The sequence below is a fragment of the Rhamphochromis longiceps genome, linkage group LG6, assembly GCF_057381845.1.
Source record: "Rhamphochromis longiceps isolate RC_006_pf linkage group LG6, R_longiceps_female_GT1.1, whole genome shotgun sequence".
NCBI classification, from domain to species: domain Eukaryota; kingdom Metazoa; phylum Chordata; class Actinopteri; order Cichliformes; family Cichlidae; genus Rhamphochromis; species Rhamphochromis longiceps.
In genome coordinates, this window is record NC_140562.1 from 35,819,036 (window position 1) to 35,837,962 (window position 18,927).

The following is an 18,927-nucleotide window of genomic DNA, read 5'->3' on the forward strand; positions in this document are numbered from 1 at the left end:
GTTCAGAGAAACAGCGGGCTCACCTGAGCCGGAAGGACACCGGTTAAACAGGTGTTTCGGGATCTGTGACATCCCGCCCTGGGCAGAGACATACGTCAGCCCGTGGCAATGTTAAACTTTGGTGGGTGTGTCAGTGTCTGTTGGTCTAAGTGGTTTATGGGGAGCAGACTTTTTACACTTTGCAGACTGAGGTTTAAGATTGGGAGTTGTTCGGCATCTCCTGTCTATACATATATGGACATTTATGGTGAGTTCGGGACATTTTCTTAACTACCTTTTCAGTGTGTAATGCTTAATCTTCCACGGATTTTTTTTTAGAATAGTTTTTTGTAGCCTAGTGTCCCAGTCTGGTATGATTAAGGATTTTCTATGAGGGCCATAGATCCAATTACAGCAAAGTCCATACACTGGATTTGCTCATTGATGCTTTAAAAGTGCGAGTGAGAACTAGGTTAGGCCCAATTTGACCTATTTTTATATTCCGAATAATAGGTTTATTATCACGTAACAAAACCAAAGAAGGCAAACATTCCTCACATTTGAGAACCTGGAAACAATGAAAGCGCAATAAAAAATTCAGTTCCTGTTGTTAATATTGGCCACTACTAACACAGTATTGTTAGTAGAATAGCACTCTAAATTAATAAGCTGGTTGCACAGTATTCTGGGAAGAAAAAGCAAATCTAAATTGCTTCCCTTTCTGCTAACTTTCAGTGGCTGAGGTCCTTGTTTGCATAGTGGTAATAATACACTCCCAAGGAATGTAGTGGAAGTCAGTACAATGGCATTCCTGTAACATGAAGTTTGCGGGGGGTTTTGGCTTGTAAACCACACATTTTGGTGTGTGTCTGTATGTCATAATTATACCTCAAGTTGATCAAGTAGTTTTGTATTAGACTAAATTGGTTAAACAGCAATGCTTTAGTGTATGTTTTTTTTTCTTGATTAGTTTATTAGTATTTCAAAATCATGCGATTCTTGCCATGAAAATATAATCGCAAACATGAGCTCATCCAACACTTTGTGATAAGCTCTTTCTTTTGGTATTCCAAGTGGTTATGGAATGAAAGAGGAAGATTTCCTTGAAAGGTATGTGCCTGTCATGTCACACAGGTTTTCTGGCTGCGGTGTTTTAAATTGAAGTAAATTTGAGACTAAGTATCTCTCTCTTTCCTCCCACAATCTAAAGACATGCAGTTAGGTTCACTGATGATTTTACATTGCCTGTAAGTGTGAATGTGAGTGTGGATGATTTTGTCTTCTTGTGTTAGCCCTGCGACAGATTAGTGACCTGTCCAGGGTGTACTCTGCCTCTCACCCTATGGTAGCTGGGATAGGCTCCAGCACTCCAGCTACCTTGAATTGGATTCAGGCATTCAGCAGGTTGGATGGATGTGCTGCAGCTTGGGATTTTTTTGTAAACAGTTTAAACCCTTCTTACAATTTGTTTTTCAGGCAAATAATGACTTGTGATCACAAACTCGTAAATACAAAGTGTTAAACATGACAGTCTCTTCTATTTTACATATATGTTTTAAATGTATCTGATCTGCCACAACAGTAAAAGTCCTGATGTGTAAAGTGGAACAATAATGTCTTTGCAGTGTGGGGCACAGCTGGGAAGGCCTTGGGTCCTGGCACTTATGTAAATGTTATGTTTACTTATAGCATCCACCAAAGCATTGGCACAGATCAAGCACTCTCCAATGTCCTGGTGCACAGGACACATGACCCAAAAGACACAGTATTAAGGAGGTGTCTTTAATGTTACGGCTGAATGATATATATATATAATTTTTTAATGCTCCACAGTTACATGGTGCAAATGTAAGAACAGATCCTGCAGACCTGAATGATCCTTTCTACTCTACTGGGAGGTGAGCTCATTTTAAACACTCTCAACTTATTTTTCAACTGACCCAATATGCGGTTTTCCTCTCAGCTGATCATTAATCATACAGTCTAAATTAACATTTTCACTTTTGTTTGTTTCTGGTTAAAGAAACAAAAAACAAACAAAAAAAAACTGTTGTGCATCCCCACTAGGGTGCCTGAATTCAGTAACTGAGGTAACTGCCCTCCAGTGCGCAAATGTGAAACACTTGTTGGAACAACTGACCCTTAGAGGTTGTAACAACTTCTTTCATGTTGATGTTATAAATTACGTATTGATGACTTTAAAAGTTTGTGATTTCTCTCCTCAGCATGGCCACGGAGGTGTTGATCTCACCCATGGTGCCAGTGTTTGTCTCCACCGTGCTGTCCCTGCTCAGCTTGACTACGCTGTTGCTACTTTGCGTCATTAGGAAAAAAAGAAGCATGGAGGGAACATACAAGCCCAGTGCGGTGGAGAAGAAACAGTCAAGGTCAGCGGGTTGTGAAAAACCTGGCTTGCCCCTACCATTGCCCAAAGAAGAACGTCTGATATGAGTCCTCACATACTTTGTCACTTTGTAAGGCTATGAACTTATAACTGATAGCTTCCTGTGATCCTGTGCTTAGAGATCATCATGTTTTGCAGCAGCAGTTTGTAAGTAAACTAAACACTATTTGTGCTGCAGCTTCTAATAGCCAGTGACAACAAAAGACTGATCAGACCTCTAAATTTATTCTATCATTTGTTTCACTGCACGAAGAGAAGAGAGAGGTTTGTGCATTGCAATGTAAACAAGTCACTCCCTTTTATTCCGCCACATGAGCAAGGAACATGAGTTAAATAACACTTTGTATTTGTACGCAGGTTAGTATTTTTTCTGTGCGGCCTGTTCTGTGTATTTATATATAAAAATGTATATTTTTACACGTTTTTTGCATTTATAAGAAATATTGATTTAAAAGATTGACTGTGATGCACTTTCATATAACTTAGGAAAAGCTCAACTTAATCTAAAACAAATCAAAATGCATGTTTCACAAGGTGTTATGTAAATAAACTGCAATGTGCACACCAAGTATTCCTGCTTGTTGCCCATCGTCTTGGAGCGTTGAAGCAGTTTTTAAAGTATTTATTTTATTCAAGTTCAGGTTATTCAGATCGTAAGTGAAATGGTCGCAAAATGTAAATACCCAGAATGCGTCAGTTTTTATTAAAGAATCTGATGGATAGCATGCCTTTTCCACACAAATCCCAGCAGGCAACAGGAAAAACATTTTTCATGCATTTTTCTTACTTTCTTCTTATTTATTTCAGCCATGCTGTCTTAATTCTAAGTAATTAACCATTTCACCAAGTATAAAATATACAAGCAATAAAATGTGTTTACATACTAAGAAAACAGCCAGTTTGTAAGAGTGTGGCAGTATTGTTTTTGTTATTGTAGAGAGACGGCCTTTAAAAAGTCCAAAACTACTTAAAATGGGAACATTGTTCTTTTTTTCATTACTTTGTGTTTGTATACACTGCAGCTTGTTATATTCATAAATACTAATGCACAAAATGTTCATCTGAAACTTATCCCCAAGTGCAACATTCACCCTCATTTGAGTAACATTTGCTACAATTTACAGAGGTCAGCCTTTAAATAACACTACATTGTTGACTTTTATTTCATAATTTATATTTTCAGTAAAACCAAATGGGCTTGGGATTAAGAGTAACGGAGAGGCAGGGGAAATGCAGAGAGAAACCAAATGTATCAATTTAATTGGATTTTAAGTAACAAAAACTAGAATGTAACCAGCATTGTTTAAGCTTCAAATCTCTTCTTCAGTTCTGACACTTTGACTGGAGGTCGTTCTTCCTCTTCAGCTTCCTCCGTGCGGTTGTTTGTTTCTGATGTATTTGAGTCACATGGCATTTGTGCATTCTCCCTGTTTCTGAACACAGTGCAAGGTTTCCCAGGTTCAGTGAAGGCCTTAACCCTGGACTTTACCTGGAAGCTTTGGGTGGATCCTTGAGACTGAAAGCGTGCTGCAGCAGATAGCACTTTAGGAGGAGAGGGGGTCTGCTTCACCTCTTGCTCCAGTTTTTCTGTAGCTACTTCAATCTTTTTTTCTTGAACTGATGTAGGGTTAGGGTCAACAGCAGGAATCTGAGGCCCAGGAGAGACTGTAGTATCTGGAACGGCCTCCTTCCCTTGATTTTGCTCTTCTTCAACAGAGTTGGGATGTTTAGGATTTGGGTTTATAAGTTTGCTTAAAGATCCTCTTACCACCTCATTTTTCTCCAGTTGGCTCTCTTTTTCTTCTTCTCTTGCTTTTGGACTTTCATGTGTTTCTCTTTCCATCTCAGGTTCTGCAATTACCTCCTCTGTCTGATTTTGCTCATCCTCTTTGTTTTCTTTTAAGCCTTCATCGCTCTTGGCACATATTTCATTAACCGGGTCCTCCCATAAACTTACACCCTCTCCCGGATCTTGTTTCTCTATATTTTCCTCTAACTTTACTTCCTTAAACTTATTTTGATCATCAGTTTCCTCTGCTTGATTCCCATTTATTGCTCCTGTCACTTCTTCCTGTTTTTCTCCGTCCTGCCTCTGTCCATTTTTTGGCTCTTCTGTTTTGTTTTCTGACTGCATATTCATATTCTCCAACCCTTCCTCCTCTGGTACACTAGTGTCCATGCATGGCCAGTCAGTGTCTGCTGTCAGGTCTGATAACTCCTCTGTTGTTTCCAGATTCCAGCTGTGCAAGCTGCCACTGCCACTGATGGACAGAGACAAGCTCTCTTGGCTTGGATTGGTTGGAACACGCTGGAAAACACAGACAGATCAGAAATTGCATTCACTTGTGTGTGTGTTAGGGACACGTGTACCCGTTTTCTTACCCGTGTGATAAAGTCATGGCTGTCTGGCCCAAACAGATCCAGGCTGCGGGTGCCGTACAGCAGGCCACGGTCATGGGAGCTACGAGAGCTCAGTGTATCAAAGATCTCCCCAAGAAGATCCATCTCTTCTTCATCACACAGCAGTGCATCTTCCTCCTCCTCATCTTCTTCTTCTTCATCCTTCTGGAGCTCAGAGTCAGGCTCAGTCCTGGACCCAGACATAGCTCTGAAATGATAGCAACAAACAAAACGGTATGAACAAAAATTCTCCACTGTAAAGATACAGTATATTATCCAAATGATAATTAGTGCCCGATGCTCTTCTAACATATTCTTGGAGTTCTACACAGTTTTCTTTCCACATGCTGTTTGATAAACTCTTCTCCGCAGTTTATTATTTAGGTCTTCAGAGAGTTGCTTAGATATGAAGGCTTGGTTTTGACTATGTGAATTGATGGATTGTCCATAAACCACGTCTTTCTAAACCCTTCCTAACCTGTAAAATTGAATGTTAAACTTAGAGTTTTACAAACATCTAAAATGTAATTAAAACATACAATTCACATCAAAACACATGTGTGGATTGTAAAAGTCTGAATGTTAATGTAATAATATTTAGTTATTTATACACTTGTTTTTACTTGCAGAGTACAGCTTTAAGGACTTGATATTTCCATTTAGGGCTGGGCGATATGGCCTAAAATCCATATCACGGTATAATTTGAAGCATGTGTGGTAACGATATATATCGCGATATATTCTTTTCTTCTGTATAACGTATTTTACACACTATAAGGTTCACTTAAAATCCTTTAATTTTCTCAAAAATCGACAGTGTGCCTTATGTCAGAATTCTGGTTGTGCTTACTGACCGTGAACTGATTTTATGTAGTACACGGCGCGCAGAAATCTGTCAAAAACGTTTTAGTACGACTTTGGTAAGCTATGAAGGTGCACCGCTTGATGGATTGTTGGAGTATTACGGCTACCGTAGTCAGGAGCCTCGCGGAGTAATCTGGGCCCTACACTGCGGCATCACTGAGAGTTAAAAACTGTCTATATTCTTTCATCTTAAATCAAATGATCAGCTGCTGCTTTACCAGGTGTAACAATTAAGTTTAACATCCAGGCATCCATGAAAACAGAATGTATTAAATTTAACGGAGTTAGAAGTTAGCAGGACATTAGCTCGCTAGCTCCGACCTAAACATGATATGACATGTTCTGACTGAGAGATTTCTGGAGAAATTCAAACGTACAGCTCTGCTATCACTTCCAACATAAATGAAGACAGAAAACTAAACAGCAGTGATGTTTGTAGGTTTACTGAAGTCGGACTAGCTGGTATGTATGGTGGTATGGATGTGCTACGTGATCGCTAGCAAAACAGCTATGTTAGCATAACATTAGCACAGTGAAGCTGACGGATGGCCGCTAATGTTTTTCCACTCGATAAAAGTTAACGTGAGGGTTTCTGATGGTTAGGGACAAATGCAATTGCATGGCAGGATGATATAAACGGACCAAACTTCAGTCAGGAGAACAATTGAGATAATCCATGCACAATACGAGGTTAGTCATTAATATACTGCAACAACATTGGAATAGAGCAGCTGCGAGAGAATTCAGCAGTAATGAATCAATGGTAGGGAAGTGGAGGAAGCACAGTTTTTGGCTTTCCCCATATTCCAAAAGTGCTTTGTCTCTTTGCTATTACTGCCGCCAGGCATAATTTGCAGATGATGTTGTTTGCAGCGGCTGCAATGCTTTTGACCAAAACAGGCGCAGCTTGATGACACCATCAACATGCGCTATCGCGGTAGAGCGATATAGTCAAAATCTCTATCGTTGGCCAAATTTATATCATTTCTACCATATACCATTTATACCGCCCACCCCTATTTCCATTTTATTTATTTAAAGTCAAAAAATTGGCAAAAGGGAAGGAGTCTGAATCCTGTTTGATCTGGTTTTATCTGTTTTTGTTTTAAACCCTAATCTGAAAAGCAGTTGGTGAATGGTACATTCACTCTATTACTTTGTGTTCCTGTCATGTTCTCCTTAAACCTCTCACTGTCTCAGTGGTGTCCAAAAATGGTGTGTGTTTCATAAATAACTGGGAAACATTCTGGAGAAATCCTGGTCTTGTGTGGAGAACTCCATCCCATCCGTCTCTCCTAGACTTTTCAAAAGTAGACTGGGAGGCAGAGCTTTCAGCTATCCCTCTTCTACAGAACCAGCTCCCAGTTTGGAGACAGCACACAGATTATTTATTAGGCTGCTGGGGGACATCCTGTGATACACTGAGCGTTTCTTTTTTACTCACTTTTTTTTTTTTAAATTACTCCTTTATAAACAGGACTACTGTATTTAATCATTGGTAATTATTGCACTCTGTCTTTTTCTCTCATAGTGTTTCTTTTATGCTGCCCCTACCTGACTTCCTGGGAGGTTTCTTCCTGTTAAAAGGGAGTTTTTCTTTCCCACTATTGCCATTTGGCAAGGAGCTGTGTGGTTGCTGGGGTTTCTTATTAATATTGTAGATTCTTTACCTTACAATATAAAGTGCCAAGAGACAACTGTTGTTGTGAATTTGCACTACATAAATTGAACTGAACAAGTACAGCTACATTTAGTACAGCTAGGCAGTTAATACAATGCTGGCTTAAGCTGTAACAGCCTCAGTGTATTCTAAAACACTCTGTAGATGAGTGAATATATTTCATCACAGCTTACCCATCCCATGTATCTTCACTGTCTTTCATGATGTCCTTGTCTCTAGGAGTCTTAGATTTATGAGCAGGTCGACGGGGACGTGACTGACATGATGGAACAACAAAGCAAAGGTTTGGTAATACAATTTTTCCACAAGAAAACCATTCAGATGTTATAAGAATAATATAAAACAATACAGAAGCAAATGAGGTCACAGGGTTATATTTATATTATATCTTGACTGGCCACTTTATTAGGTTCACCTTGCTAGTACTGGGTTAGACTCCTTTTTGCTTTCATAACTTCAACAAGGTGCTGTAAACATTCCTCAGAGAATTTGGTCTGTATTGACATGATAATATCCTGCAGTTACTGCAGATCTGTTGGCTGCACACAAGTGCTGGAAATCCATCTCACTACATCCCTGAGATCCTCTATTGGATTGAGATCTGGTGACTGTGCAGGCAATTTTAGCCTGAACTGTTGAAAAAAGGCAGGATGGATCCATGCTTCATGGTGTTTATGCGCAATTCTGACCTTACCATCCAAATGTTGCAGTAGAAATGAAGACTCATCAGATTAGTCAAGGCCTTTCCAATCATCTCTTTCCCAATTTTGGTGAGTCTCTAAATTGTAGCCTCAGTTTCCTGTTCTTAACTGACAGGAATAATACCGTGTGGTCATGTTCTGCTGTAAGATTTTTTTTTTAATCTGCTTTAATGTTTAATGTATTGTTATTTCAGACATGCTTTTCTGCATACCTTGGGTGTAATAAAAGGTTATTTGAATAATGGCTGCCCTCCTCTCAGCTTTAAGCAATGTGGCGATGTGACAACAACAAGCAATTTTTACGTGGAGCATTGTGACTCTCTAAATATTTTCTCTTTGTCAGACCATTAAAACTGGACAGACAGCTGTGTGGTTTCTGAAACACTGGGGTGCCCATCTGACACCAATCTACGCCATCTATAAAGCCACTTAAACCATCTTCCTCTTCTATTCTCATCCTGGGTTTAAACTTCAGCTGGTCATCTTGATCACTTTTACATGCCTAAATGCAATGAGGTGTACCTAATAAAGCCAGTGAGTGTAGATATCTAGATTTTAAAAGAGTGATTTTTTTTTTTTTTTTTTTTTTTTTTTCAGATGTGGGTTTGGTGCATGAGATTAAATTGTGGTATCTCACCCTCCCGAAGTGCTGTGTGATTGGTAGGCGGTTCTGCAGGCAGTCAGATTGGGCACGGCGGTGTGATACTGATCCACCTCTCTGAAGGGTGTGCTCTTCATCATTAACCTACATCAAACACAAAACAAAAGTTTATTAAAAACACAGTATAATTTTTATCCATCAAAGCATTTGCCCACATGAACATGTGCTCACCTTATGTATCAGCAGGTTTTTCAGACCTGACTTGGCAAGAACTTTGGCCTAGAAGAGATAAGCAGATAAACAGATTAGTAGCAGACCTACAGCAGCGCAACATAATCATAGTATTAGTTCAGAATAATAATTTAAAAAAAAAAAACACCTCAACACTGTACTCACTCTCATGTTTGCTTTGGACTTCATGTTGAGGATGAGAGCACCTCCTCCTTTCTGTCAAAAGTACAAATGCAAGAATTTTTGCCAAGATGATGCCAAATGCATTAGTGTTTCTTTGAAGATTAAGTGAACTTACCTTTAAATTACCAACTAACTGTTGATAGGATTTACCTCTTCCTACATAAAGAAATAATTTCATAAGCAAGCAATGAAAAAAATGGACATACACATGCACAACCACACAGGTAAAGATACAGATACACACCTGCTGTGGATTCACACTTTATAATCTCCTCCTCAAAGAGATCATCTGGTTCATTTTTATTATTCAGAATATCCAGACGAGCATCGATGAACTGAAAAAACGAACAAATATACAGCATCAATAAAACAGCTCACTCATTTATAGTGACATGAAGATGCTTGGCCTGACTTCACGCCAAATTCAAAATCTTTTTTGTTAATTATGTAAAAAATAATGATTATTATTATTTTTAAAAAATAGTAATCTGTTTAGCATAACACAATCTATCAAATTACACATCTCTATCAATGGCTGTTATACAATCACCTCGAACATTTTCTAAATCTCTGTCCAACCACTGCTCAGCTACTATTACAATTGCATTAAGTGTACAGCAGAGGGCAGTGTTTACCTGTTTGAAGCACTGCAAATGAACAGCACTCTGAAGAAACTGCTTCATACTCGGAGATTTGTGATCTGAAAACAGGTTTTCGCAGAAACATATTTCTCCTTCCTGCAATAAGCAACACATAGAGACGGCCATGAACAACAAAAGAAGAATTACTCCTAAAAATAAATACTGATATAACAGATGTGCAGAGCTGCAGAATACTTAGAGAATTTAAATTAAACATGTTGGGAAATGTGGAAATAAAAGTGCCTAAATTGATTTTCTAAATACATATATAAATACCGATATGTATTTCATGTATGACAGACCTCATTAGGCTGCAGTGCATCCCTGTAGCCTCCAAAGAGCAGAGCCTGAGCCTTCAGGAAGGCCTGAGAAACACCACATCCAGGTGACACCGCTTGGCGCTTCAAACACATCTTCAATCCGGACATCTGGACACATACAGCATCTGTATTTATATCTGTAATATGTTTATTAATATATATGCGCTCAGGGGCTTAAAAACTATTTGAGCAACTCGACAATCTTGCATGGTGTAAATTTTGTTCTTTTAGCACAGTTTCTGGGCCCAGTATGTCCCTGCTCAGAGATAAAACTTTGTGATTTTCCAGTACCCAAGGCAGTCTAAAAAGCACTGATTGGTCCAACTGTAATGTATACTGTGAATTAAATGTATTTAAACCATAACTAGTAAACTATGTTTATTAGTGGTCTTATTTGTCTCATGTTCTTCACATGTAAACACTATTTCAAATGTGTTAAGAGGACTCTTGTTTCCTTTTTATAGGTTTTGAGCCTAGTTTTCATCATAACACCTGTCCCCTAAGTAGCATCATTATATTCTATTGTCATTTTTACCACTAAAAGGGAGGTGAAATCAAGAGAATATGCTGGGGAATTGTCCAAACCTGCCCGTCCTTACTTTAGTACATAACGTGAGTTAGTTCGCTTCAGAAATGTTTAAAATAGTTGGATGGGATATCAAACGTGTGCAATTATATCTATCTCTCGCTGTGCTTTGATACCAGTTTCCCATAAAAAAATTGACAGTGATGTTTCCTGCTTTATTCGCTTGCTTATTACAGTTCACCATTGTGAACAGTGTTGTCGGCCACTGAGTCCCCCCCAAAAAATATAACCGCTGACATGAAAGCCTAATTTCTGCTATTCAGTACTGAAGAAATTTCAACTTACAAAATTATGCTAAATTGTAAAATGCTTAGCTATGTCCCTAATGAAACCTCGGTAACTTTGTGAAAAACATAAAAGTTTCTGTTTTTCACTTTTTCAGATTTTAGTATAGAAATTTCAGTTTTTAAGATTACAGCTTAAAACAAAAATGTCTGGGCAATAAGCTACCAGAACTTTTAATGTGATTTTATTTCTTTCACTTTAAGTCTGAAGAGTCGTGCTGACAGATTTCCTTTTTTTTCTTCATCGTGGAAAAACAAAGTTAAATATGTAATTGACACTGACAGAAAGGGGAGTTTCATTGATCTAGCTCGCTTAAGATCAAAGTAGGCTATATGCGGTCCACCATGTAAAATGAGTTTGACACCCCTGAAATAGTCCAGTGTTTGATTTCAGCCAGGATGCTGCCTGATTGTCAGATTTTGTAGCAGGCAAATCAAGTTTACCAGACAGTCATCTAAGCTATTCTCACATGGGTCCAGTTGAAGATTATGAATGTTGAAGATCAAAGTAGCGTGTAGGGCTGCAGTGAATGGGCGAAAATAGTTAGTGAAATCACACTTTCCTGCTTAAAATAAAAAAGTGTGGAAACAAAAGAAGCAGCTTATGCATCATCACACAAACTAAGACTATTTATTACCACATCTGAAGGTATCCTTTTATGGTCATCAAAAGGGGTTTCCAGGGTGTTAGTATCCACATTCAGAATAACAACTTCCTCCAACCCACGACTCCTCACCCTCTGTCAGACAGACAGTAACAGATTAGGCTTCAATATCTCAAGACAAATCTGACAGATTTGGAGGATTTGAGTTTAGCAGTGGCTTTATATTGAAGTATAAGGTCAGCAGTTTACCTCAGATAGACTGCTGTGGACTCCTATCAGGTAAGGCATGGGTGCACTGTGACCATTAAAAAACAAATATCAATTAAACAGCTGTGGGCAGGAAGGCAGATTTGTAGATAGATAGGTAGGCAGTTAAACACGTAAACAGACAAATCTCACCAGCAGTAGTCCAGTAAGTGCGGTGGCAGGACAGGTATGAAGATGTGTTGCCAGTACATGGGGTATAGCACAGCACTGAGTGCATGCACACAGGATGTCAGCTAAACGCACAAAATGGAGAAAAGCTTTAGCACACAAATCTTCCTGTGTGGTTTGACACATGCCAAAAATAGTGGTCAAGGTATGACTACAAAACTATAGATTCAAACATGTTCTAGCTGCTCTACGTCTGACTTCCAGTTACATGGATTCAGCAGATACTAGTGTTGCTACTGACTTTAATGGCAGCTGACCAAACATAGTTGTACAATCATAAAGGGAAAGCACAGCCCCTCTCCATCCTAAGCTTTAACATATCAGAACATTAAACATAACCTGATGAACATCAACAAGCAACATGACCTGCCATTATTTATTTACAACAAACTAAGCTTAAACGTAGAAGCATTGTGTGAAAAACTACGTATGTTGTTAAATTAAGGGTTAAGTAGCCTGCAGATGTTGCTTCATCATCAACAAAATCAGAAGTTTGGGCAGTTTGTTGGAGTGGAGTATTTAAGTGTGTATTAATACAATGCCAAAAAACATAAGACATCATCAATGATCATAGTGAGGCAGCTATTACTGCCCATGAGCTTGGGGAGACTTATGTGGCCATTTCCAAACAATTTGACATCCATTACTCAACAATGAGACACGAGAAATGAAAAATATTATTCACAAGTGGAAAACACTTAAGACAACTCCCAGTCTTCCCGTGAGTTAAAGAAAATTTACTCCATGATAAGACGATGCTACAATCCCAACAACTGGTCTAAGACTTTACACGCCTCAGGTAACATGTTATGTTAAGTTCATGGCAGAACAATTTGAAGTATGGCTTGTTTGGAAGGGTTGCCAGGACAATGCCTCGCCTCTGTAAAAAGAACATGACGGCATGAGTGCAAAACTGCACCTAAACAAACCACAAGACTTCTGAAACAATGTCCTTTGGACAGAGTAGACATAACTGGAGATGTTTGGCCACAACACTGCATACCAACCCAAACACAAACACATTATAGCAACTATCAAGCACAGAGATAAAATTGATGATTAGAGCTTTTTTGCAGCTGCAGGGCATGGGAACTTTGCGGTCACTGAGAGGACAAAATTAGCCAAAACTGGGTTATGGAACCGAACAACAGTACATGCGCAGTAGAATGGATAAAAAATAAAAGAGTGAAGGTGTTGTCATGGCCCAATCAAACTCCAGCACAAATTTTAATTAACTGAAGCAATGTTGTATAGAAGTCTGGGCCAAAACTCCTCCACAATCATGTGAGAGACTGACAAAGTCATACATAAAATAATTCCTTCAAGTTATTGCTGACAAAAGTGGTTAAACAATCTCTTGAATCACTGAGTATAGTTCGTTTTTCACACACGCTGCTTCTGCATTTTGGCATTTAATATCCTCTTGAGATCCGACCTACTCATCATGTCCTCTGTAGTGGACAAAAACAGTTCAACTGAAAGATACTTTTGTTTCCTCGGTTCTCTGGAGGATATGGCATGTGTTTTTGTTCGTCTGAGCTGGTAATTATATCATTTTAAGACCTGATAAGGCCTAGTTACTTTTCATTATGCTTGATGTGTGAAAATTAATTCATGTTAGTCATGTACCAAATGTGATGGATGGGTTAGGGGGATGGGAGTTCTCTTTTATACCACAAAGTTGATGTAAATACATTTAAAGTAAAGCAATGGATAAAAGAGAATTGTGTAATTTACAGTGCTGAGTTTGCTGGCAAAGATGAGGATGCGTCTCTCAAACAGCATACTGGCATACAGCTGAAGCAGGTTCCCCACGTCTACTGCCACAATCAACTCGGTCAAGTTCCTCTGGTGTATAAAACAAGAAACAGATAGAAATATTAGCTTGAAGTGGGGAAAGGCGTGTTCACATAATCCATCACTGCTTGTTGAAATTTAAAATTTAGCCTTAAATTTTTAACCTAACCATGCTTACGTTTTCAGGTATGGAAGGGAGACTTCTGGGGTCTGGAGCGATGAAGTATGGAACCTGCCAAAACATATGAAATAAAACATTGCTCATACTTTATCAACACTATCAGTAATCCTTGAGATAATATCTCTGAAATTTTTGGGAAGTGTTTTTGCATTTAGCAACGCGGTTTAGTATGCTGATTAGTGTCTTCCACAACATATATGCACACATCAAAGGTTATAGACATATAATTTAGTATTTCATTCCAAAATTCCCTCTACAGCAATCAATTACACATGCACACACAGTTATGTGAGCTAAAAAATAATCACTGACTGTATATAAAAGATGGATGTAGCTTCATGGTCTTAAAAATGAAGCCAGTGGGGGGAGGGTGGGGGCAGCGGACAATGGCACATCTGGCTGCAAAATGAAATCATTTATGTAGGATTCTTTTTGAAAGTCATTCTGTTACTTACTCAATGCATGACCTCAGAGAACATGTTTCTAATAGGTTTGTGGCCACAATCACCAGTTTCACATCATCTTTAATAGTTTTAGGTTTAGTTGCATTTTGTATTTGTCAGGAACTTTGCACAAACTTACTGACCTCACATGCCATTACCATATTTAGTTACTACCTATGTTCCACTTGCAGTCCCTAGGCAAGTAAACAATATTTAACAGGCTATAAGATACAAGTATATGTCTGAGATGCACGATACAAGCAATATAATCAAGTATACACAGCAAGCCTTAAAACTCTCCTCCCCCAACCCAACCACCCATAAAGCAGGCACATACAGCACTGATTAAGCATATAAATGCAAATACATATCTGAGGCTGATACAAAGCATCATAATCAAATATAAATCCTAAAGTCACCTAGGAATCCAATATAATAATAAAAATAATCAGCATATGGTTTGACATTTGGCTAGTATTTGACAAGACACTATTTTACAAGCGTGGAGATTCTCATAGGGTGTTGTTGAAAAACTAGGACACTGATGAAAAATGATTAGCCTGAAGTTTCACAACAGAAGTCAACAAACCAATGGTTTGTTGGTTTGCGACAGCACGGTGTTTTTGTCCATCCTTTATATACAGCCTCTGACTCAACTCAAATCTCAACTCTTGAAATCCTTCATGAGATTTAAACTTAATTTTGTTGCTCTTTAAGATTAGCATTTTTCTGCAAAAGCAATGTATTTAAATTGACTTAACTCAACTAACATTTAGAACTACATAAAAAAATGCTACTAATGTAACACCTGCTTTTTCCATTGTAATCATAAGAGTTTCCCCATCAACCAGGACTGAAACTTTCTAAATATATTCTCCATTGCAAATGCAAAGGAATTGCACAAGGTGAGTAAATGTGTTTTTCAGGTAACCAATTTATTTTGGAATGAAACTCAAAAAAGCACAAACATTCATAAAATAAAACCTGTTACAGCTTTCGGCCACACAGAGGCATTTCTTATAAGACAAAACAGTTGTTGGGGTCAGTAACATAATGGCATGTTTATGGCTTTTGGATTAATAAACAAATTGTTCCAAAGGCTATAAGGAATGCCAGATATTAGTGCATGTTGTGCATGCTTTGGTTTAAACACAAGGTTTTAGTCTGCAGCTGTAGCCACCAAGCACAGACAACTGTAGTTTTCCAGCAGGAGTTAGTCTGTATCTACAAAGCTGTGATTCCAGACCACATGAACTCCTGTGGGACTCACCCCCTTTTGTCTCTCTGAGTGTCCAACAGGATGGGACACTTCTGTGCTGACCAAAACCTGCTCTCCCTCAGAAAAAAACAACAACACACTAACCACTGACAGAAAACAGCAGTATAGTTTTGTGTGACTCCAAGTTCTTGTTGGCTAATTAGAGACTTACCATCTGCAGGGTGACGGATCCAGCAGCCAGTGGAAGGGGCTGGTTGTAGAGTGATGCCAAAAGAACTTTCATTTCACTGGTCTGTTGAAGAGATGAAGTGGTCATGTTAAGCATACTGAAATAGATGCTACATGGACACAGATGGACGAAGCCTCTTGCTTGGAAATGTGAAGCTAATGTAGAACTGCTTTAAACCTGCATTCTTTTATTTGATACAGAATTATTCAAGAATCCTGTGAGAGTCGAATACAATACAGCAAGTATATTTGCTACGTGTAACTATGTTGTAGTTGACAAGTTACTACCATAAGAGTATTCACTGTCCTTGGTTTCTCAGTCAAATCCTTGTGTAGGAAAATGGAAATGGACAAAACGCTCAGCTATTAGTCTCAATATACGATCTTACAAACCAACAAATGCTTTGTCCATCTTTTATTAACAGTTTAACTGCGGTTAAGAGACAAGTGGGAGAAGATAAATATTACACATGAGAATCTTACCTGCCCTTTTGAGAGATAGTCAGCCAAGTTGTTGAGTAGTTTGTAAAACACTTCAAACCATGGAAGATAGCTGTAATAACATTGATAAAAATAACACAACCACAACACTTTTTAACAACGGTATCCTGAAAATGAAAGTAATGCAAATAGAATTGGTGTTAAAATATTTTTAACACATGTTGAAATGTACCTTAGAATGCAAAGGCAGGTATGTGTGCTGTTGGTGAGACGGCAAAAGCCAAAGCGTTGACATCCCTCAAGGTCAGTTAGAACAAAAGTAAAGTGCTGCACAGCCACCCCATCTCTCACTCTGAGTAGACAAATGTAGAGAGAAGACAACATATGAAACACAAATGATACAGAAATGCAGTCTGAAGTAAACCAACAAGTTTATTCTACTCACCTTTGTATATCATACGGGAAGCAGAACCTGGGCAATGTTTGACAGGACTCCTAGAAAGTGGGAAACAATTTTGAAACAGGACAAATAATCTAGATGCATACTGTGATCTCTGTCAGGGTGCATAGCAGAAAGTAATCTAACTACAGCTTGGCCACACAAGTGGAGCACTTTAATTCATTAAATTTCAATTTGGAAGTGCTTTTGTTGTTGTAAAGATTTAAAAAAAATTGTGGGGCATGAACCTTTTTTGTGCTTGTTTTCAGGCCTGAGTGGGGGAGGGGGGCATGCCATCGAAGTTTAGAGGACCAGTAAGTTAACAAGCACATACAATGTTATGTTATGATATGATTTTAAGGTGTTCCCCTATTGTAGATGAGAATGTCAGTAAGCTGATGTTTCAGGAATTTAACTGAAACAAGAAGTAAAGCTTCATATTGAACAACTTAAAACACTGGTTCTCACTTTGTGTAAAAAAAACCCCACAAACAAAACAAAGGCTATTTTTTTTATTTAAAGCATAAATATTATTACGTTTGTTCACAAGGGCAGGAAAACACAAGCTACCTCATCATTGAAGTCTTCTGGAAACTGAAACAGCAGTCCAGGATCTGTAACATTAAAATAAGTGAGTGGACAAATACTAATGCTAATTCTACATTTAAAATGTATTTAGAAGTTATTTTGTAGCAGCCTTTTAAAAGTTTAGAAAATAACTATGATGAAAATAAAGAAAATAATGAGGTAAAAGTAGTGGCAAATGATTCCAAATGTATAAATATAATGCTTTTTAAACATTATTTAGCATTTAAGGTCTTCTGCACATGCTCAGCTGCTCAGTCAGAGGGATCACTACACCATCTTTCTATGTAGTTCATGTTTGACTACACAGGCTGTGTGGGTTTTTTTGATCACATGACAGGAAGCATGAACAATTCTCAGTGCAAGCAGAAACACCTTTATAAAGACTAGCGGTGACGTTTTAATGATTTTATAATACATAAATAAAAAACATCATCTTTTATTTTTGAAGCCAAGTGCTTGAAATTCAAATCGGTGCTGTGTGTCATGTAGGAAAATGACAAAAGGTAGGTTTATACAGTTACAGAAAATAATGGAAGAGCAATTTTAATCAACTTGTCCAGTGCTGACAAATCACTCTGCGTAGCTAAGTTGCTCTGCAACAGATGATAAACCACAGAGGCCTCACCTTTGTCTCTGGCTACAGGGCAAGTTGCTTCAAAGAACCAGTAGAAGGTTCGCTCAGGGTTTTGTCTGACAGGAAAGAGATTTAAGAGCAATGACACAAATTTATTCTTAAAACCCATTAACCACCAAATATAGTCATATACATGTTGAGACAGTGCTTCGAATTGACACCACGTCTAGCATAAATTTTCTCAAAACGAAGAAGATTCTGAGCATAAACAAAAATAAACCAGGTGTAATGTTGAGAACAAATCAACAGCCAAGTAATACAAACGAGTCATATGTGTGAACGAAAGAGGAACTTTTCTCTTTGCTGTGAACAAGAACAAATGTACCGTGAAGCATATGGCAACAGATAGAAGGCGACAGAACTGCTACAGGAAACTTCCTGTGCAGTTGCGAGAGGAAGTAATAGAAACCGCAAGAACAGACTGACGGGCATACTGATGGTGATGGAAGTCGACACACAAAAATGACATAATTACTTACTTCAGTCTGGAGCCCATACTGTCCAAATGCGACTGTGTCCATGTGTGGCATCCAAGAGGAGAGAGGTCTTCAGCAGGTGTACTAGTTGACAACCATACCTCTGATGTAACAGTGACAGAGACTGCAACAGTAACAGCAGCCTGCTCAATCAGCACTGGAATGACAGAACACTTCCTGATCTATGTCAGTATGTGTGGTTTTCGTGTGTGAATGACGTCTGCTATAAGACCACCTATCAAAATTCAGGCCATTTATAGACACTTGGCTTAAAATTCCTTTATCTTTTAATGTTTTTTGTTCTTCATGCATTTTAAATGCAAATTTGACTTTTAACAAAAACCACATATTCACATTAGCAGCTGCAAAAGTAAAGAACTTACAAAAAACTTTGGGAAATTTGCATATTTAAGTTTTTAAAATGGATAAGTCTTTACTTTAACATTAGAACAGTTGCCAGGAACCTGTTGATAAATCACTCTGTATTAAACCTTTCCCCGAGTGCCAACGTAATGGCAGCCTTTACTGAGGAACTGAAAGGTGCTGGTTTCACTTTAGTATAAATC

The 18,927-nt window shown here is 38.3% G+C and overlaps 1 protein-coding gene and 1 long non-coding RNA gene across 3 annotated transcripts; one reads left to right on the forward strand and one right to left on the reverse strand.

Annotated features, from left to right (window-relative positions):
* Window positions 1–2,982: 2,982 nt before the first annotated feature.
* dennd1c (DENN domain containing 1C) lies at window positions 2,983–18,531 on the reverse strand. Of its 2 annotated transcripts, XM_085410433.1 has the most exons (23): window positions 18,365–18,531; window positions 17,877–17,941; window positions 17,234–17,277; window positions 16,670–16,719; window positions 16,457–16,576; window positions 16,267–16,336; window positions 15,767–15,847; window positions 15,607–15,672; window positions 13,891–13,944; window positions 13,653–13,763; window positions 11,880–11,980; window positions 11,730–11,775; window positions 11,514–11,615; window positions 9,988–10,113; window positions 9,680–9,781; window positions 9,289–9,379; window positions 9,160–9,200; window positions 9,027–9,077; window positions 8,862–8,909; window positions 8,667–8,774; window positions 7,502–7,584; window positions 4,766–4,991; window positions 2,983–4,691 (listed from the first exon to the last, which is right to left on the reverse strand). In XM_085410433.1, the coding sequence occupies exons 1-23, from the start codon at window positions 18,379–18,381 to the stop codon at window positions 3,687–3,689; spliced, it is 2,808 nt and encodes a 935-aa protein (XP_085266559.1). In that variant the 5' UTR covers window positions 18,382–18,531; the 3' UTR covers window positions 2,983–3,686. The 2 variants fall into 2 exon arrangements, with proteins under 2 accessions (XP_085266559.1, XP_085266560.1); XM_085410434.1 differs by lacking the exon at window positions 15,607–15,672.
* Window positions 4,857–8,491, forward strand: LOC146668510 (uncharacterized). Its single transcript, XR_014912159.1, has 3 exons — window positions 4,857–5,017; window positions 7,548–7,611; window positions 8,373–8,491. It is a non-coding gene; the product is annotated as an uncharacterized LOC146668510 (long non-coding RNA).
* Window positions 18,532–18,927: the final 396 nt, after the last annotated feature.